Raw genomic sequence first — 20,617 nt, 5'->3', positions numbered from 1 at the left:
TGCATGCAAAAATTAAATGACTAAAACACCTAAAAGCTAAACTATTGATGGTAGCACTTAATTTTGGCTAATCAAACATGCTGATACAGCTTATACTAAAACTCTTACATGTACTATCTAAGAGACTAGTTACTAACTCACAAAGTATAATCATAGAGAACATAAATTTTGAAATTTCTGTCGTTCCCTATCTTTATTGTTCACTATACACGGCATAAACATATGACAGTTGGAATAAACACGCCAATCGCTATAAAGATAGGTAAAAGCCAGCTCTCATCTTCATCATACGGATTAGCAGCTTTCGGACCCGACGTCTTCTTGAACTTAGTCTTCTCTGTTGCTGCTTCTGGAGGTTGTGCGTCTTGTTCTAGACTTACATCTGGATCAGGCCACTCACGTAATCGAGGAACATCTATATGTAATATAAAATCACACAAAACCAATATTTATTTATCTAATCAACAGCTAACCATTTAGATCGCCACGTAACACTGCAATAGCATTGATCTTAGGATTATCGCTGATGCCCTACATGAACACATCAAATTCAAGACATGCATCAATCACACACACACTCATGTATGAACTTACCTTCGCAAAATTGATACTGAATTTTCCATCTAGTGAGAGAGGTGATGTCTGTCCGTTGACATGCAGCATGCCATCATTTATTGAAAATGGTATGTACTCGTCGTGTGCTACTCCTCGTCCGACTTTGTTGAAAATGTCCAGATTTGAGACAACCAAGTGTTTGTCATTCAAAAACACATCAAATACCTTGACACAGGTCACACACACAGCATTAAATTAATAAAACAAGAAACAAGAACAACAACTGCCAATATCCATCAAAAATTGTTAGGAAATTAGCACAAAAATTGTTAGGAAATGTGCACAAAAATGGAATAACTATCAACGTTAAACTACTGTATCTTAGCTCGAAGACATCCTCAGAGTACTAGTATCAATTTAGAAAATAAAATGCATTCAATAAAATGAACAATGACATGCTTATTGTGTCCTTTGCAAGATCATCAAATAAATTTTCTCAGTAAACCACACAGAGATACTTTACAATAAATATAACAGCTGGCCATCAACAACCTTGCAGGGCGTTGATCACATTTTTGCCAGACATCTCCAGCTTGCTTTTCTTTACAAATACAGATAAATTTGCAGATCCATGTCACATAAGCACACGAATATCCAGTTATATTGTACAGTAGGGGTCAATTGTTCTAAGATCTTCAGTGGCCACCAAAATGCCTTTCACTCCTCCTATCCCATCATTGCTCCTACTGCAGCAACATGAGCTTGTAGCAGTAACAACAAGCCAGCGTCCCACTCTTTGTAGGACAGCTGAAGCATGTGTAGAACCTGATGTGTACATTGAGTGGTAATACCTACTATGCTCAATTTACTAGTGGTGATACTAATCTTTAATTAACTAATAACAAATAATATGATAATTAAATACCAATAGATATTACTTGTTTGTAATCACATTATAACTGTCCTAATACTTTTTGATTTCCGCTGGTGAAATAAACTTCCGAGAACTTGAGAATAAGAATGTAGTCGCCGTTCTCCTCAATAGGTACGTAGTAAGCAAATGTATTGGTATGATAGCGTTCTGTTTGGTAGAGTATTTGATCTGCTTCTGCTATTCGTCGGATAGGACTGCCGCGACCAAATTCACTTGCCGTTCCAACAGTCGCTGCGTCTCTCTCATAGTGAATACCATTTACATCCGTGTGAGCGTCACCACCGCAGTTAACTGCAAACATCACTTCTCCAGTACCAGCTACCTGCTGAATTGCAACAAGTAACACACTGACGAAGATCTTATCCATTAGGCTTGGCCGCAAATTGCGCATGCTCATTGGCTCGAGAACGGCATGGCTGCTATCAAGTCGCTCAATCCAAAAGCTGAAGTTGCAAGAGCTGCTCAGGCTTTGCAAGTTAACATCAATGGAGCAAGAGGACTTCAAGAAGTACTTAAATCTAACTTGGGGCCGAAAGGAACGCTGAAAATGTGCGATATGACGAGCACGTGGAGATCTAGAAACACGTCTGGTGACGTTTGATGACGTACAGGTCTTATTCGACTGTATGTTTAGGCTTGTTTCTGGTGCTGGAGACATAAAGCTAACAAAGGATGGAAACGTTCTACTTCATGAAATGGTCTGTTCGTTGTATGTTGATAGATAATTTAAATATAGATATTATATTTAATTAATTAATATACTAATTAAAATCAATCTTTGTTAGCACTGTGCTTGTGTGTGCGCCTCTCGTTTTCAGTTAATGATGACTAAAATATTTATATTTTTAGCAAATCCAGCATCCTACAGCTTCTCTGATAGCTAAGGTAGCAACAGCTCAAGATGATGTTACTGGAGATGGAACTACATCACTTGTTCTTATTATTGGAGAGCTTCTTAGGCAGGTATAGTTATAGTCATTGTACGTATCTATTATGGTATGCAATGAAGACTACGCAAGACATCGGCCTTGCAAGCAAACTGTGGACCGTCTTTTACTGATTGTATTATTCTATGTTTGCAATTAGGTCTTCCTTGCTAAAAATTTTAACTCCCAAGAGGCAGTGATGGTGAAACTAATGTTATTTATTGTTTTAGTCAATCAGGGGTACAGAATAGTTGAGCTAGTTATCGTTTGCCACTTAGAGAAGGAAAGAGGTTTGAAGACTCTTGCACTTTGGGTTTCTCTAGTTTGCTGTGTCATCAAACAGTACATTATTATGTGATATAGTAACAGTGAAGTTCTTGTGGAAAGATTTATTACTCACTGAGAGGCAAACAGTGTGGAGTTCTTTCTAACAAGAGTTGAGCAGCTTAGCTTAGAACCGGTTATGTCACAGACTGAAACATTACTGTGTTGGAAACTTTGGCTGTTTTACATCAAATCTAGTGATTAGTTTGGCGTTAGTGTTCCTGATCATTGGGGTTTACACCTCCCTAAATCATGACTAACTTACTGCCTATTAGTGCAGCAGGTGAGATTGGCTCACCTAGACTGTGTAATGCTTTCAATATCCTTGCTCTGTTGTTTGCTTGGAAACTCGTTTCAAACAGACTTCTGCAAGTAGAAAACAAAAAAAAAGTATTTACCTCTGTAGCTCCACAAAGTGAGGCCAATCTCTGAAATTTCTATTCTTTGGCTGATTACATTTGTAGTACTGTACACATGAAAGCAGAAGTACCAGAGAGTACTGTGACGTATGCTTAGAAGGTACACGGGAAGACGTAATTGTTGATCAATGTTAACATGACTAGTGCTAACAGCATTCTAATGCCCTTATGCTAACGATATTTAGAGATGTTGTTTATGTAACCACAGTCATTGATGGTCTAATCGATCTGCCAGTAATACTAGTAGTAGTTAATTAATTAAGTATGTAGTAGTATAATTATAGTAGTATAACATATTTGTGTGTTCTGCTTACACAATGCTTATTCTGTTCTAGGCGGACTCCTTTGTCGCTGAGGTTGGCCATAGTGGTTTGTAGTCGGTTAAACATATCTTAGTCTGTCTGTTATGTTTCATGTTACAGGGTCTTCACCCTAGGATTGTTGTTGAAGGATTTGAACAAGCAAAAGCTAAGGCATTAGAGGTTTGATACATACAGCATGCTTTCGTTGTTTTTTACTCGTGTGTAAGTTAGTTGATATTGAACTAATTATTTCAATCTGATGAAACTATGATGAGTGAACTTAATTTGGAATATGACATTGAGTATGACTAAAAGATGTGTATCAGGAAAATTCATATATAATATATCATTACAGTATGTATAATATATATGGTGTGTGTGTGTGTGTGTGTGTGTGTGTGTGTGTGTGTGTGTGTGCACGCACGTGCGTGTGCATGTAACGCTCAAAATGCCAGTGCCAGCTCAATCAGCATGAAACTTTGCAAATAGTTTATAGAGCAACAGTCAAATCAGTTGTTGACTTCATGGCTATTTTTTGGGTTTTGTTTTGGGGTTACGGTCACATGAATGTGTATGCCGGCTGGCTATTCTATCAGAGGCTTGGAATAACTCTTATAACATGGTGACTGTTGTTTGGCATTAGCAAAGATGCGAAAGTATGCATGTCCATAATGTAGGTCAAAGACACATATAATTTGGGAGGTTGGCTTGCTATGTCTGAACGAGAATGTACTTGCTAACACAATTAGTAATCTTTCTTGGGCAAAGAACGAGCCACTCAGCTAGTAACAAAAATAATGTATTTACTCAATTTGTAGAAATCCTAGAATCTCTTCCAGTGTTGGGAGTAATTCTGCAGTACTGACCTGCCACTGATGCATTTTAGGCGATGGAGTCATTGAAAGTGCCATGTAAGGCAGACAGAGGAACTTTGGTCGAAGTGGCACAGACATCGTTGAGAACAAAGATTTCGCAACAAACAGCTGACATTCTAGCCGAGGTAAATTGATGTTGCTAACATTACGTACGAATGTTTACCGCATGACTATCATTATGTTTCTATTCAAGAGTATTGTAGATGCCGTTTTGGCTATAAGAAAATCTGACGAGCCGGTCGACTTGCATATGGTTGAGATCATGCAAATGCAACACAAGACTGACACCGAAACGAAGTAGTTTGTGTTGGTACAGTACTGTCAGCCTGTCGATAACTAATTGTGTACACGTGACTTACATATAGGCTAGTGAAAGGTATTGTAATGGATCACGGAGCTCGCCATCCAAACATGAAGAAGAGTGTGACGGATGCATTTATTTTGACATGCAACGTGTCATTAGAGTACGAAAAGAGGTTGGCTGGCATTCGCATACCTTTTGTATTGTAATAATAGTAATGGATGTGTGGGCTGCATTTCGTCTTTCTAATCTAGTCTTGCTTGAATAATTTAGATTAGCCCGGAAATAATTTTGGAAAGGCAGTTTGTAAAATAGGCAGTTTAGTAAAATATGCAATTAGTTGGAGCAGATTAGAATTATTAAGAAATGCAGCTAACTAATGATCACAAACTATAGTAGAACCTTGCTAATCTGAACAACCTCGTGCCAAGCCCTGTTCTGATTAGTGAAGTAACCAAACACGTAGCCTTGGAGGTCCAGACCTTGCCTTGGACATCCAGACCACTGGTACATGTACGTATGTCGACACTGTATGTCATGTTTGTGGTAAAGGACACAGCTGCAACGACTACATGTACTTCTAAATACTGTGAAAGTCATTTTAGATACCAGTAACCGTATTGTGGCAACCCGGATCAGGCTGCCCAATAGCCAAAGGTATTTTGGATTAGCGAGGATTCGGATTAGCGAGGTTTGACTGTATTGGTTAACTTAACTGGATAAAAATGATATGTTGGCTAAGGAGTTTGTCGCTGTCGTGTTGTTTGCTAATTGACTGTTTTTAGTGAGGTTAATGCCGGCTTCTTCTATAAGAGTGCTGAAGAAAGAGAAAAGTTGGTGGCTGCTGAGAGAGACTTTACGGATGAGAGAGTGAAGAAAATCATTGCGCTGAAGAAATCAGTCTGTGAAGGAACGGATAAAGGATTTGTTGTTGTCAACCAGAAGGTTACAAATTGTGTTGAAACTAAACGTGCAAACAAGGTCGAAAAGCACAGCAATAATAGGGAGCCACGCTGTGATACTTATGCATGACGAACTGTAGGCATCATAAACGAAATAGACTTTTCGGAGCACAGTAGTTCCTCTGAACAACTGTCTCTTTTTCATGACCAGTTGGTTCATGCACGAACCAATTGCTTGTATTGCAGCTGCCTCTCATCAGAGACCAATTGTTGGTTTATGGCTATATTTGACAGGCTTTTGCTGTGGTCACAGACAAGAGGGACTACTGTATTGTTATGGTTTATCTCAATTCTCTGTGTTGTAGTCAAACTGCTTCACCATTTTATTCAATGAACAGACTTTGTGTTCAGCGAATAACGTCATGACAATTAGTTTTTAGATTAATCTAGTGTGTGATATCATTGTTTGTTTGTTTGTTTGACTGAATTGTGTGAATGTGGTAGGGTATTGATCCAATCTCACTTACTATGTTGGCCAAAGAGGGTATCGTGGCCCTCAGACGAGCAAAACGAAGAAATATGGAAAGGTGAGTTATTCTTACAGACAATAACATATTCGTTCGGCCATAGATACAGATCTGTGCATAAGGATTCCATTGGCCTGTGGTGGTTATGCAGTCAATTCAGTGGACGATCTCACTTCCGACTGTCTAGGGAAAGCTGGCTCGGTTTACGAGCACACGCTGGTACAGCAAATAAATGTTATATAAAACAACGTCGTTTAGGAAATTATTTATTGCCATGCTATTGAAGGGAGAGGAAAAATTTACGTTTATTGAAGATATTCCGAATCCACAGTCTGTTACTATTCTTCTCAGAGGTCCGAATAAGCACACGCTCACGCAGCTAAAGGATGCCGTACACGATGGGTTGAGGGCTGTCAAGAATGCAATTTCGGATGGTTTGGAGAATGATGCGATAGGGCTTTGTGATTCTGTCGGTAAAGTGTGTTTCTCTGTGAAGGGTTTCTTTTACCAGGAGCAGGTGCGTTTGAAGTTGCTGTTCATGCAGCTCTCACTGAATTCAAGACTTCTGTGAAAGGCAGAGCCAGGCTGGGTGTACAGGTATAGTGTGCCTCTTAGATAACCGAGTCTGCTAATTCTGCGATATTTAGTTAAATGTAGAGACTGCATGAGCTCTGTATGTAAAGGTTCAATTTTGGATAGCCATGGAGGGGGATGCAGACTGCTTGCAATATTGATTAATCATTTATATGTGATGATAGACTCGTGCTCAGTCCTCCTTGTGTTGCTACACCACATGCACTAGCTGCACGTGTGCATAGAACCATGACACTGTGGTTTCCCATGTGTTGTTGGCCTAAGCGCAAAGAACCTTCTTCTGTTGTTAGGCCAACAACACATGTGAAATCACATGGTCGTATGCACACAACAGCATATGTGGTGTAGCAACCTAGCGCAAGGAGGGGACTGGGCACTGATTGGTTGATTGATTGGTTCAAGCTATTCTCATTATGATAACAGTACAGGGCGCATTTCTTTACCTCTTCTGGTTCTACTAAGAAAACTGGCAGAGCCAAAGGTGTCAGAAGAGCAGGGGCTTAGCGTGACCTCTAGAAATGGGGGGGACTACACGGCACACTTATTTTATGGACACTCTCACTTTCATTGGCTTCTAATTGACTGATAGGGTAGAGTAAGTGACAGATCCAGATTGGAAAAAGGATGGTGTATTAGTATATACAGCTTTGGTCCTCACACATATTTACAGTCTACAATTTTTATTTGCCCGGTCTAGCCCATGCCATGCTACGCCCCTGAGAACAGGTGTTTTCACTGAAACACTCAGAAGAGGTTGGAAGAGGTCACGCTTGCGCAGTAAAGTTGCTAGACTGGACGTTTGCAAACAGAATAGATGAAAGTTGTTGTATATGAGCCAAATGCTTGTTACTTGACTGTGCACTACAGGGAGACTCTCAATCATGATCATCCCTGGTCTCTCCAGACATGGGATTCCCGGGCTGTTATTCCACGAAAGACTTCCATTCCCTTCTCCCCTGCTACTTTTCCACCCTACTGGGACACCAGAGAGTGTCTCTACAACAGCGTTGATGTCGGCCGCTAGCGTGCAAAGCGTACAAACTGTGGAAAGCGTACAAACTGTGGAAAGCGTACAAACTGCGCATGCGGGAGTTCTTCTCTACTGCCTCTTCTGAGTTTCAGTCAGAAGAGCAGAAGAGGGTAAAGAGACGTGCTCCAGATCTCATCCAGACTAGTTTTAGCTGGGAGTGTGAATTACCCAAGTATTCAAGTCTAAAGAGTTACCATAATTTATTAAGTGTTTTTCAATGCATTACCTCAAATGTCTTGGCATCATTAAAACATGCATACCCCTTGTTGGCTTACCAGTCAATGAAATCTTAGTGATGTTTGTTTTGTGTAGGCTTATGCTGATGCTTTACTTGTGATCCCAAAAGTCCTTGCTCAGAACTCAGGGTTTGATCCACAAGAGACCCTAGTGAAGTTGCAGGAAGAGCATAAAGAATCAGGGCAGCCTGTTGGAGTTGATGTGTCCACAGGTGTGTTGATCAGTCTTTTTTGAGACAATATAGAGTTATACAGTGTGATGACTGTAGTTGTGTTGTCTGAGACAGGTGAAGCATTAGTTCCTGCGGATGCTGGAATTTGGGACAACTATTGCGTGAAGAAACAAATAATCAACTCTAGGTATGTACTCTTTTCTCGCGTACAATAATTTAAAAAAAAACTTGTACGTTTAGTTTATTGACTTCTGTCTTTGTTCTAGCACCGTAATCTCAACCAACTTGCTGTTAGTCGATGAGATCATGCGTGCAGGCATGTCATCATTGAAAGGATGAAGCAAAATCAGTCTAGAGGTTGACACTCATGTGTTTGAGTTGAGACACGTGTGAGACATTCTATAGTTACTCTGAAGTCATGTACCTGGTGTTTTATCAAATAAAACATTCGCACGCCAATCGCTATCTAGTCAAACAACCCAAAGCCCATGTCTTCGTCAGATTCTTCGTCTTCCTCTGGTTTCTCCTCCTTTTCTTCAGCAGCCGCAGGGGCATCTTCTTTCTGCGCCGCCGCACTGGCTGATCCGGCAGCGGCAACGCCACCGAATGACACGGTAGCGAGCCTCGTCTGGCCTTCGGCAATCACTTCGTTCACATCTTTCCCATTCAATTCTCCGATGACTTTCGCGAGTTTGTCGTCATCCACATCGATTCCAACGCTGCCGAGAATCTTCTTGATGTCTTGCGCGTTCGGGCTATTGTTTCCACCGAGAACTGCCAACAGGTAGGCGGCTACGTAACGCATCTGTAAAGGAAAACAGGTTTCACAGCAACCTCAACCACCATGACACGCAACAAACGACAGTGGCACCCCAAGAGGGGCCCTACCGATCCTACAGAAAAACTCAGTACAGTAACACGTACTTTTTAAGTCCGACGACACGAAACGCAAGCTCGCCTTGCAACAATGTACGAAATAGAGTACTAAGCTAATGCACGTGGTTGCGCAAACATATTGCGCAGTGGTGACATAGCACGCACGCTAAGTCAACCATGGCAGACAGAGTCACACAGTTACAAGATTCAGTAAACGAGGTTAACACTGCTTTGCTTTACGTAGACGAAGCTGTGTGTTGATGTTGTGTAGTTAGCTGAACATTTCTGCAATTCTGTTGGAGTGCTGCAAATGCCACAGCAACCAGGAGAGCAAGCTGCTGCATCAGGTAACTTTTAGATCTACTTGTAACCCGTAACTGTTTCTTTTTCCTTAATTTTCAAAGTATTGCAACTAGTAGTACAGAATCAGCAGTTAGGATGTTTGTTATAGATTCAGGGCCGGATCCAGGAATTTTTGAAAGAGAGGATTGACCTGGTAGCAGTTATTTATAGCATTACTAATTTTCTCTTTTCTAATGAAATTATATGAAATTATTGAACCACGCCTATTGGAAAAGAGGAGGTTTCAACCCCCTGAACCCCCTCTGGATCCGGCCATGAGATTCTAGTAGCTCTAGGCTTAGGGAAGGCAGTAGACTATCTGGCACAACATTCTAAGAACTGTTCTTTTACTCGTTTTGTACCAACATGCTCATGCTTAACTCTAAAACCATACAGTCCTTGTCACAGCATAGTATGTTTATTCTGTATTGCAGTCTAGACTTTCAAAGTTTTGATAGTAACTGACTTAATTTTGGGATTTTTGATGAATTCAGTTGAGCTTCTAAAAACCTTCGTCTGTTATTTGTTTATTACTGATTTTAATTAAATTAAGGTACAACCAGTACTGTAAGGTCTGCTAGTGCATGGTTCGTAGTTATACTGGATTTCTTACCAACCAAGAATCTAAAGACAAAGCTTTCTAGGTGACATTTGCAGCAAAATTCAACAAGCAGGTTCTAGACTTTGCACTAGACTGATGCTGATGTAAGATCTTATATAATTAGATGACGTTTTGAGAAGCGAACTGTTGCATCATTTCGTTATTATGAAACACATTTGTGTCATAGTTATGTGTTTGTGTATTGTGTTCTAGAAAATGCTAAACTGTTTTCTTCCTTGATTGCACGTAAAGCAAAAGACATTGATGCTCTGATTAACTCACTTCCCAGTGCTGATTGCTCGGCAGAAATTCAAGTTGATTGAAGAAATTACAATCAGTTTAGACGGTCATTTTATACCCTTGCATTTGTTTACTTCATGGCAGGCAGAAAATTTGAAACTGCTGGAAAAACAGAATCAGGATTTGTCAGCAAAGCTTGAAAGAGCAGTAGAACATGGAGGTTTGACTATGAAAATGTTATGTATTGAGGATTAATTAAATTGAGTTGTTGTGTTTGCTTGCAGAAGGTTTGCTGAAAGACATTCGGCATGCTTTACACGTGATTGCGAAGAGTCAGCTGGAATCTGCTTCTTATCTGTGACTTTTTCATTAGCATAAAACAGATTTAGACAGGTTGCTTAATCGAGATTGTTTTATTCAGATAACATATTGTACATACCGTTTTACTGAAGAAAGTGTTCTGAACGTGCAAGAAAGACTTCTAACACATTTCTGACATTTTGTTTTGAAAAATGTTTTTGTTGTGTAATTTACTAAAAAAATTAGGCTTGTCACGTGATTAGGCATTGACTCAAGAAGCCCTCCTTTAGATAGGTCTTACTTTACTACAGCAATGCGATTACAGACATGCGATTAATAGTTGTTTTTAACTCCACAAAGCACGCCAAGTTTTTTACCCATTCTATAATTAGAAAGTGGTCTGGGATGTCGGGCAGTGACGCGCACGAGAGTGGCCAATGCCTTCCTCTCGTTCTGCTCGTAGGTTCGTGCAGCTGCTAGCGGGTCAGCTCGCTACAGGTAGCATTGTGTAGGGTTTTTTCTCTTTAAACTAGTTAACAATGTTGCCATGGACAGCTCGTCGAATTGATGAAAAGGAGAAATTACAAGAAACATTTGTAGCTGCTGTGACGGACTTGCCAGAAGGACCTTTGAAAACTTCATTGCTTTCTGACATCAAGAGACATGCGGAACAACTTATAGTGTAAGAAAATTGAAATAAATTCTTAGACAAGTAGGACACGCATTCAGCTCGTAGAATATTCTTTTTTTTCTTGACATCTTTGTGGCATGCATTTGTTTTACGTGTAGACATGTAGCCAAAGAGGTGAAGCTGAGACAGTCAACAGCAGCTGACTTTTCATCTTCAAAGGTGTAGTATAGACACGTACTAAATGCAATATTAATAATTAATTAATATATCTGAAGTTTGTAAGATACAACTATCATGTGAAAGACACATTAGACATTGTAGGCTTTAGTGAAATGTCAATAATGTGAGATTAATGTTGCGTTCACACTAGCAGCTTAATTCATGCAAAACCGAGCCAGACTAGATAAATTCTTTCAAGATTGTCATGTACTTTACTAACATACTTGAGAGAGGCCTCATTTTGATGCCAATCTTGGCCATCTAGATCAATTTCTACTTTAATCCTGACATGGTTCTGAAGTCTCTAAGTATAAACATGATATATTAAACGTGATTGAGCTCTATCTAAGGAAAATTGTACTAGTATATAGATCTATAGGGACTTGTTTGAGTCAGAGTAGACAGCCTTCTGTAGCTGAAGACTTAAAATGGTATATCTTGGGGTATTAATGGTATTAATTAACCCAGTTTAATTTTCAAACTGCCTTCTCAGGATATCTAACATGTAGGTTGTAGTTGTTGTATGTGGTAGTATTCCATTGTTGTATTGTTTGTATAGACTCCGTTGTACAATATTCTAGTAGATGGTGGTATTCAATCTTGTTTAAGGTCGTGGGACAGTAAAGATCCTGAAACAAGGATGGCACTTGGTTTGTATTCTGAACAGTTTCAAGAAATATTTTGCTTTCAGAATTTCTGAATGTAGGTAGAGAAGTCTTAGCAAGCAGTTTAATGAGTGAAGAGCTGCAGTTAGTTCTAGATGAGCTACTCAAGTATGAAGTAAGGCGTACAGTGTTAGCAAGTTATTGTAAGTACCAATTTTTTTATTTACAATTTACGGAAGGATAATATGGCTTCTGTGATTGTGGCTGCTGGTCATCTCGACTTTTGCAAGCGTGTATTGTTGGGATTGTCATCACTAGAGGTACAGTAGCCCACATCCTAACATGTAACAGTATACTACCATTTTGATGTGCTGAAATCTGAAATGTTTTTTTATTGTTTTCAGTCTATTAATGTTGTACTAAGGAAAGCACTACAGTTAGTTTGTTAATTGTTGTGTTGCTTGTTTGACTTTTAGTGTGTCTAATGTTCTGTTTAGATTGCTATCTGAGATAGCCGACACCAGTGAAGATGGAGAAGATACATGGTCAGTGCTGCTGTAGCAATGCAGACAGAATGGTAGACTGTGATACTGCACTCCCACATACTAATCACCATGTTTGTTAGCAATTCTTACTTTGTTAATTTTAGTGATTCTAACACGTTTTACACGATTATGTTATTTTTAGTATAAACTGTAGGTATATTTGCTCTTGTATGAACAATTACGTAGACTTCTGTGATAGGCTTGTTCTGTACACTGCACTGTATGAATTGCTGACTCAGATTAGCTTCAAAATGTCATCTCTTCATTTCAAGGTGATTATTACTCACTTTTTTCAGTATGTGCAGTTACACATACTTGTAATTTATGTAATCAGAGTCCAGACTACCTGCCAGCGTACCATGATATTGTTGCAGCTCTACTTTCTCATCTCCTTGACGTTGTGGCAGCTGTTTCAAGGTATATAAGTGTTTCCTACATACTAACAGTGTAGCATAACGGAAGTTCTTGCTGTGCTTGTGTAATAGACAGTGGGATGTGAATGTACAGAAGGAAGAGCAAGGGAAAGTGTCCTCTCTAGCTATTCGATGTTGTGGTATGTCAATTCCTGAAGCAGTTATTGTTGTTAGTTATGAATTTTGTGTATTGCTTAATGGCTTACACAGTGTGCAATATACACACGCACATTTGTGCGTGTGCATGCACACACACATACACACACACACACACACACACACACACAGTGACACACACACACACACACACACACACACACACACACACACGCACGCACACACGCACGCACACACACACACACACACACACACACACACACACACACACACATACGGTAGAGATATAGTTAAGTTGAATGACTGGAAGCATGTATGTAATATCAAATCATTAGACTCTAATGGCAACATTATTACATTGTTAGACTAGTTTTGTGTATTGTAGTAGATTACTTTGTATTATATTGGTGATTGTTTGTTTGGGAAATGTGTCTACTGTTTAGCATGGGTTTCCGTTTTACCTCTCATATTTAATTTGATAGCACTAGAGCTGTGTTCAACTAGAAACAATACTACTGCTGATAGTCTACAGGAAGGTATTAGACATTTCACTTGAATTAGTTTTTCTCCAATCTGTATGAAAGATCATGCATTTGCTAAATCATAATCTGTGGTTGCTCTACATTGTTGTAGTGCAAAGGTTGTTTACACTAATTTGAAGATGCATGGCATCGATTCAATATCTGACGTCAACTACTTAGATTGCAGTAAATACATTAGAACATGCATATTACATGCATAAATGTGCTAGCGGAAATATTTCTTAGCCACGATTGTGCACTACGTACGTTTGACAATATATTCACGAGAACTTGTTTGACAGGTTTGATTCTCTGATGGGGTCACCAGGGTCTTAGACTCAAGTGCCAGACATGCTTTGTTCATCTTTAATTTCAGTACACTGTAATTCAAGTTGTCAACCAGAATTTTTACTAAGATGATCCTTTATCAGTACAATCAAATTACCCGAGGAACAGGTAGATGGTTCTATTGTTTCTATTGTTGAATTTTGTGACTAACAAGGCTCTGAGGGTGTTTCTGCTGTCAAGTTATTCTCTACAACAGTCTTAACAGCACTTTGTCTACAACATTGCATTGACTGATCTTGCATGTGCTCTATATGTTATCACATTTTTACCATGTTGAAAGAAATTGTATGATCTTGCACTTAATTAAACAGACCACTGTTGCTGAGAATGTCGTGGTAGTGTACCGTACTTGTTTTAAATTCATGTCTTGTGTTTCAACACAACAGTAATAATATTGTATTTACAAAACGTGTGGAAATTGTTTCATGTCTTACTTATCTTTTTGTTCTAATACCACAGTTAACTCACTACCTCACTTATCCGATGTCATTCTTCAAACGTCATTCTTGTCATGTTTTGAGACTGCTAGTGTAATGTCATCAATCTATCAGTAAGCTAATTTATCAACTTGCACGTGCAGTATCACTGGATTGCAAAGTACACTAACTACATGCAGTGAATGGAATTGATATTGATCTGTTAGAGTTTTGATTTCTCATGTTCCTAATCCAGTAACAGTACAGGAGTACATAAAGTACGAGACTTTACATGCAATTGCTACATGTGTTGCAAGTTTGAGAAATATTTCTGTCAGATTTGTGGCTGCTCTTCGACATGTAAATAAAACTTACCAGTTGAAAGCTGGGGATGGTGATGCAGTCAGTAATCTAGCAAAGGTGAATAACTGCAGCTGTTCATAATTTTCTAAAGTAGACTGACCACTGACTTTTTCAGCGTACTGACTGTGTAGACTTTGTCTACTTTTTTAACTAGATGAGATGACTTGCATAGTAGTAGTACAGTACACAAGATACAAGTAGTTGTTGATGTTGATGTTGTTCTCAGCTTACTTGTTTTGTTGATGAGTGAAGGTTGCTGCTGCTTTGTCGGTTCCTCAAAAAATGAGACAAGTCTTGGAGCAGGCAGAGAAGCGGTGAGTTGCTGAATATACTGTGTCATATGTTCTGTGTATGTTTGCATGCACTTGACTACATATGGTAGTAAGAAAGTGTTAAATGTGAATGTGAAGGTTAAGCAAACCGTGTCATGCATTGTCAGACACGGAACTCACATCTCATCTGCTAAATTCTACTGACGATGATGATATTGAACTGTTGCTTGATGTTAGTTTGCATTTCTGACATTTTGCTGCTGGTCATGTAATGAAACTGTTAATTTTTTGTTTGGCACAGCTTGTTATGGAATCACCGCTGGATGAACAAAGACAGGACAAGATGAACTTATCACTAGAAGCGATAGGAGCTGGTAGCGCTGACAGTAACGATTCTGATGGTGGCTCCAGGCATGAGAGTCAGACGTTTTTTGTGGATTCAGTTGGAGATCCTAAACTTGCAGTTGACTATGATGTGAGTATTATAATCATCTGTAGTAGTTTGCATATCATTGATATTGATTGTTCATGATGCTGTTGCAGCTGTTGTAAACACTTATTTGGTAGGGGTACTAATGTAATATGTACCAGGTGGTCTGGTCTGATTTACATTATTTAAGGTTCCAATATTGTGATATACTTGTTTATGTATATACAGTATGGAATTCTGCCAGTCTAGTATGCATAGCATTACAAAGAAATAACTTCTATAGACAGCACCCATCTGTGTATTATATCACCTAGTAACCAGTCAACAGTGCACTATCGATTTGAAAAACACGTGATGTGCATATAGGACTTTGTTGTTTCAGGACAGTGATGATAAGTCATCCCACTTTTCTGAGAATGAAGGAGATGAGCTGCTAACTACAATTGCAGATGCTGACGAGTCAGAAGTGTTAATAAGCAAAGAGGTTGAATTATCACAAGCAGAGAGCTGTACTAACAGAGTGGTGACCCGTGGGCAAAAAAGAGACAGGAAAAGAATAAGGGATGCAGATGTGTCTGGTGATATGAGAAGGCCAACTACAACTGGCACAAGGTGAAACCTGGCCGCAGTTAGAGATACATGGTTACTACTGATTGCTTTTATTGAATGTATTTATAGCTCCTTGTCTAGTCGAATTAAGAAGAGAAAAAGGAAAGAGACAACAACAGTCAACGACTCTACCATGTGATACTGTTAGTTTAAGTTAACGGAACTTCAGATCGGTTATATATTGTACATGTCATCAGTGGTATATTCTGGCAACATGTACATTGTCTTCTTGCAGACTACCTAATGTGGAATTTTTTATCACACGTCGTTAGAGTCAATGTATCAGTTTGCTTTTGAAGTCAAAAATTTAAAAATCAAGACCTTGGCTTATAGCTATTGCCTTCAACTACTGGAAACGGTGAATAATAGAATTCATCGAAAACACAAACTAAGTATGGAACTTGGAATTTAAGACTTGAACTTCTGGTGACATTCAGCAACTACGTTGTTTACTTGCAACCTGTAGTTCACGTATACATTCTTATACTCTAAAATGTATTGATATCTAGGTTACTTGTATTCAACTGTCTACAGATCAAATTGTTTTGATACGTTTTGTTTAAACAGAAATAAGCTTAGTAAAATGCTTTGATTGCTTCACTAGCTAGAGAGTAAGTTACTAGGCAATTACTATACGACTTTATCTAAACACAAGGGTTTTGTGTAGATTATTGCTACGTCTCCCACCAGTCTGTGTAACGATTTAGTTTAGGTTTCCGTTTCCTGGTCCATCTTCTCGCGTCGGGACTAAAAAGGACACGTACAGTATTGTTCTGATAGTGCTAATGGGTGCTGTTTGTGCTTCAAGGATTCTTTACAAAAGTGCCAGTTTATTAATTATTATCGTATTGTAAACACTGAATATGTATTAATTAATTATTGTAATTAGCTAAATTAAGACGAATGTGGTCCGAGCTCCTAGGCAAGCTACGTTTTGATATTTACGTGTGAGCTCTCGGCTAGCATATAGTCTGCGTGTGATGAACGATGAGACCACCGTTAGTGGTAGTGCTGGGATGTACAGGAACGGGAAAGTCTCGTTTGGCCATAGAACTTGCTTTACGATTTCGAGGCGAGTTAGTGAGCGCTGATTCGATGCAAGTGTATCAAGGACTGGACATTGTGACTAACAAAGTGTCTGCTGAGCAGCTGCAAATGTGTAAACACCATTTTATTGGTTGCGTCCCGACGTTCCACGAATATTCCGTGTTGGAATTTAGAAACGCAGCGCTTCCTCTCATTGAAAAGTTGAGGTCGACAAATGTAATGCCAATAGTTGTCGGAGGCACCAATTATTACATCGAGTCTCTTCTCTGGAACATTCTTATTGATAGTCCTGGAGAGCAACAAACCTTACATCAAGTCGAAGGAAAAGTGTTGGAACCGGAAACATCGGATCTGAGTTTGTATCAAAAGTTGCAACATATCGATCCAGAGGGAGCTGCTAAAGTGCATCCCAATGATACTAGAAGGGTAGAAAGATGCTTAGAGGTTTTTCAACAGTATGGCAGATCAAAGAGTGAAATTTTATCTGAACGTAAAAAAGGAGAAGCTAGTGCAGGCATATCACAGGGAGGTGAAATGAAGTTTAATGATGTTACCGTACTTTGGATACAGTGTGAATACGAAGTGTTGGATGAAAGGTTAAATACTCGTGTGGACGAGATGGTGAAGATGGGTCTAAAAAATGAGATTTATCAGCTGCACGAAACAGCACAACAGAAAGGAAAGGAACTTTTGCCAACAAAAGGAATATTTCAAGCAATTGGCTACAAGGAGTTTCAGCCCTACTTAAAGCTGTTGGATGAAACTGGACAGATGACAGTTGACGACGACAGATTGAAAGAAACATTTACAACGTGTACTAACAACTTGAAAAGAGCGACAAGAAACTATGCCCGAAAACAGACTTCATGGATTCGTAATCGGTTTTTGAAGCGAGTTGGTCAAGCCGTACCTGATGTGTATGCTCTAGATTCTACAGACATTGACAAGTGGGACAGCAATGTCTTTCAGCCTGCAGAGAAAATTATCAAATCAAAGCTTGATGATATACCTTTACCTGTATCACCACTAGAACGAATTGAAGGAGTCGAAGAAACTTGGAAGCACCACATTTGTGATGTCTGTGGTGGACGTGTCGTTCGCAGCGATCACGAATGGCAAATACACCTTAAATCACGAGTGCATCGACGTTGCTTGAAACGAATGAAAAAGCAGGGAACAAGAGAAGAACGGGTAAGAGACAGTGTATCAAGTGGCAGTGATCACAAGGTGTTGCTCAATATGCAATGATTTCTCAAAGTGCAAATTATGATGGCAGAATCATTTTAGCAGTGTTATTAGTGCTAGATCACAAGTTTCAAATATTATATCTCCTGCCATACGACTACCAAAAACCGTAATACAAGCAATGCACTACCTATTATAAAACTGTTAGATCTCGTGTAGAATTTTGGCGATTTTATATGCACAAAGTGACTGCCTCACTTCAGAAAGTATTTTACAATAATTATATTTGAAAATTTGAAGTACATGCTCATTGTCGTCGTCATCATTATCATTATCCCAGACACTCTTGGCTATTTGCCCGAGTGTGTTGGTGTCAAAGAGCACTAAAGAATCCGTTCATTCAATCGCAGTACAGTGAATGTCATATTAGTATGGTATTTGGAAAGCAATTCTATGGCGTTTTCTCAAATTTCATTAGAGGCTGAACTCTACTGGAAACAAGGCAGAGTGTTCTCAATACATTCCTTCCAAGCGACCAAACATTCACTCAGGATTTTATACAGATTTCATGCTCAACCAGAGAATTCCATCGTTACGGTCAGCGAGTGGGTATACAACAATTCATTCATTCATGATTTTCAAGGGTAGCAAATCATACACACCAACCACATGTAACTACCACACTCTATAATTTCAGTTGCAGTCATCTACAAGAAAACTAATCATCTACCTGCTAATTTCTCATTTTAATAAGTTTCCATATCATCATCTCTACTAGTAGTATCTGCTGAGTCTCTGAACAGCTACAAATGTTCATTTCTTATGTGCCCTACTTAGCTTCCCCTCTTCAAACACAGCCTTGTATGCATCGGCTGGAGGATCATTCGTTGTGGCCTGTGCCAGAAGACGGAACGTGCGTCCTTGCCGTATTGGCTGCACATCATCGTCATCTATAATTCTGAGTTCTGTGCTCTCGGGTGGTTTTGGTGCATCTTGACATTCACCATTGTCTGCTTTCTGCAGCCAAGGCGATGTTTCTTCACTGATCTGGCTCGGATTAGTCACTGAATTACTTAAACTTCGCTGAGTTGTTGCTTGCCGAGTGCTTCCTTGCGAAGTATCAAAACTCGCTGCCTTCTGTACAGTTGAAGAATTAGAAGGGCTAACAGTAAAACTAGTAGCACCAGTTGTAGCCGGAGTTTGCGAGATGGAAAACGAATTAGCTGAGAGAGATGTCACCTTTGTCGATGGAGCCATCGCTTGAGTAACAGTGGTTTGGCCTTGTGTTTTCGGTGACATCGAAGAAGCAGCAATCGCTTGAGTAACAGTGGTTTGGCTTCGCGTTTTTTGTGACATCGAAGATGCAGCCATTGCTTGAGTAACAGTGGTTTGGCCTTGCGTTTTTTGTGACATTGAAGATGCAGTAGCGTCTGACATCAGTATAGTAGTCTGCTCTGTAACAGTCGGCTTCATCTGCACTACTGTTCTTCTAAGTGAAGACCCGGCTTCTTGCTGTGGCTGTTCACCTCGTCTTAAATTCAAAGCAGGCGAAGACCCGCTCTTCCCGTCTCCATCAGCAGCTCCACCAGACGCAAGTCTGGATGGCCATGATTGACCATCCGGGCTTTCCGTTGCCTTCTGCAGCATCTTGAACGTTCGACCTTGTATGATGTCCTGATCTTCTTCTCCTTCGGGGCTTTCGCGTCTTCCTATCCTTCCGCCATCAATTTCATCTGTGTTCAGTTTTTCCAACGCTCTAGTGGCTGTTTCTTCCGCAAATGCAGGCGTTCCACGTGGCTGTTGCGGTTGCCATTCAACTCTCGGTTTTATTTCATATTGAACTTTTGGTTGGATTCCCAGTTCTGTTTTACGAGCCAACGTCAACATAAGTGTCTGTCCCGCCCGTTTAATTTCTTGCTGAGCTTCGCCGTGGGTCAAAGCGGCACACTCTACACCGTTTAGCTCAAGGATGCGATCGTCGGGAACAATTTGTTGTTCCTGCGCTTCACTCCCGTGTGTTACCTACACACAACGATCGGTCAGTACAAGTATACATATATCACGTAGGAATAAATAACGGATTACGACAGAAATATTCTATGAAACGATCGACACTACAACGCGTCAAGCTATTCCTCTCTGGAAAGCTTAGCCGTCTCGCAATCGTACAACAGATATTTCAAGAAGAATTACTTCAATCTATACAACATAATGAGGCGCATGTTTAGTACGCCATACCATAGCTATTCTGAGCTGCGAACCGAAATCTCTTCCACCAGTCAGGCGAAACCCCCAAGGGGAACCCTTCATAAGCACAATGTCAAATATGTAATCCATGGTTGTCTAACTGTACGACAGTCTGCCCCGATCACGAAAGACTGAGAACGACGAGAGAGGAGAATGCTTCTGTACACAAACAAGACGAAACTGTGGTTTCTT

The 20,617-nt window shown here is 39.8% G+C and overlaps 7 protein-coding genes across 7 annotated transcripts; 4 read left to right on the top strand and 3 right to left on the bottom strand.

The window, feature by feature from the left end:
* Positions 1-54: 54 nt before the first annotated feature.
* Positions 55-2,010, bottom strand: LOC134197201 (malectin-like). The gene is made up of 4 exons (XM_062666482.1): positions 1,527-2,010; positions 595-780; positions 474-531; positions 55-415 (listed from the first exon to the last, which is right to left on the bottom strand). The coding sequence occupies exons 1-4, from the start codon at positions 1,884-1,886 to the stop codon at positions 204-206; spliced, it is 816 nt and encodes a 271-aa protein (XP_062522466.1). The 5' UTR covers positions 1,887-2,010; the 3' UTR covers positions 55-203.
* Positions 1,902-8,557, top strand: LOC134197191 (T-complex protein 1 subunit zeta-like). Its single transcript, XM_062666471.1, has 16 exons — positions 1,902-2,038; positions 2,124-2,187; positions 2,339-2,452; positions 3,494-3,514; positions 3,581-3,640; positions 4,347-4,460; positions 4,529-4,632; positions 4,701-4,811; positions 5,422-5,581; positions 6,043-6,125; positions 6,188-6,284; positions 6,352-6,499; positions 6,562-6,662; positions 8,002-8,137; positions 8,213-8,285; positions 8,365-8,557. Exons 1-16 carry the CDS (start codon positions 1,902-1,904, stop codon positions 8,435-8,437), a joined length of 1,596 nt encoding a protein of 531 aa, XP_062522455.1. The 3' UTR covers positions 8,438-8,557.
* Positions 8,496-9,112, bottom strand: LOC134197212 (large ribosomal subunit protein P2-like). The gene is made up of 2 exons (XM_062666494.1): positions 9,023-9,112; positions 8,496-8,903 (listed from the first exon to the last, which is right to left on the bottom strand). Exon 2 carries the CDS (start codon positions 8,901-8,903, stop codon positions 8,565-8,567), a length of 339 nt encoding a protein of 112 aa, XP_062522478.1. The 5' UTR covers positions 9,023-9,112; the 3' UTR covers positions 8,496-8,564.
* Positions 9,113-9,136: 24 nt separating this feature from the next.
* Positions 9,137-10,709, top strand: LOC134197181 (mediator of RNA polymerase II transcription subunit 21-like). Its single transcript, XM_062666459.1, has 5 exons — positions 9,137-9,193; positions 9,246-9,321; positions 10,131-10,231; positions 10,302-10,377; positions 10,442-10,709. Exons 1-5 carry the CDS (start codon positions 9,152-9,154, stop codon positions 10,516-10,518), a joined length of 372 nt encoding a protein of 123 aa, XP_062522443.1. The 5' UTR covers positions 9,137-9,151; the 3' UTR covers positions 10,519-10,709.
* A 159-nt stretch (positions 10,710-10,868) lies between these two features.
* Positions 10,869-16,367, top strand: LOC134186712 (uncharacterized). Its single transcript, XM_062654747.1, has 19 exons — positions 10,869-10,955; positions 11,013-11,139; positions 11,247-11,307; positions 11,867-11,957; positions 12,014-12,087; positions 12,152-12,232; positions 12,317-12,348; positions 12,410-12,457; positions 12,657-12,729; positions 12,792-12,874; positions 12,943-13,010; positions 14,316-14,406; positions 14,500-14,550; positions 14,611-14,692; positions 14,888-14,949; positions 15,046-15,139; positions 15,209-15,382; positions 15,720-15,949; positions 16,016-16,367. The coding sequence occupies exons 1-19, from the start codon at positions 10,895-10,897 to the stop codon at positions 16,083-16,085; spliced, it is 1,653 nt and encodes a 550-aa protein (XP_062510731.1). The 5' UTR covers positions 10,869-10,894; the 3' UTR covers positions 16,086-16,367.
* Positions 16,368-16,890: 523 nt separating this feature from the next.
* On the top strand, positions 16,891-18,476 carry LOC134182145 (tRNA dimethylallyltransferase-like). Its single transcript, XM_062649503.1, has one exon. The coding sequence runs from the start codon at positions 16,934-16,936 to the stop codon at positions 18,239-18,241; it is 1,308 nt and encodes a 435-aa protein (XP_062505487.1). The 5' UTR covers positions 16,891-16,933; the 3' UTR covers positions 18,242-18,476.
* Positions 18,477-18,784: 308 nt separating this feature from the next.
* On the bottom strand, positions 18,785-20,611 carry LOC134181915 (LIM domain-binding protein 3-like). Its single transcript, XM_062649206.1, has 2 exons — positions 20,417-20,611; positions 18,785-20,200 (listed from the first exon to the last, which is right to left on the bottom strand). Exons 1-2 carry the CDS (start codon positions 20,513-20,515, stop codon positions 18,992-18,994), a joined length of 1,308 nt encoding a protein of 435 aa, XP_062505190.1. The 5' UTR covers positions 20,516-20,611; the 3' UTR covers positions 18,785-18,991.
* Between the last annotated feature and the right edge of the window lie 6 nt (positions 20,612-20,617).

The sequence above is a fragment of the Corticium candelabrum genome, chromosome 1, assembly GCF_963422355.1.
Source record: "Corticium candelabrum chromosome 1, ooCorCand1.1, whole genome shotgun sequence".
NCBI classification, from domain to species: domain Eukaryota; kingdom Metazoa; phylum Porifera; class Homoscleromorpha; order Homosclerophorida; family Plakinidae; genus Corticium; species Corticium candelabrum.
This window is presented reverse-complemented; position numbering and strand designations above follow the sequence as displayed.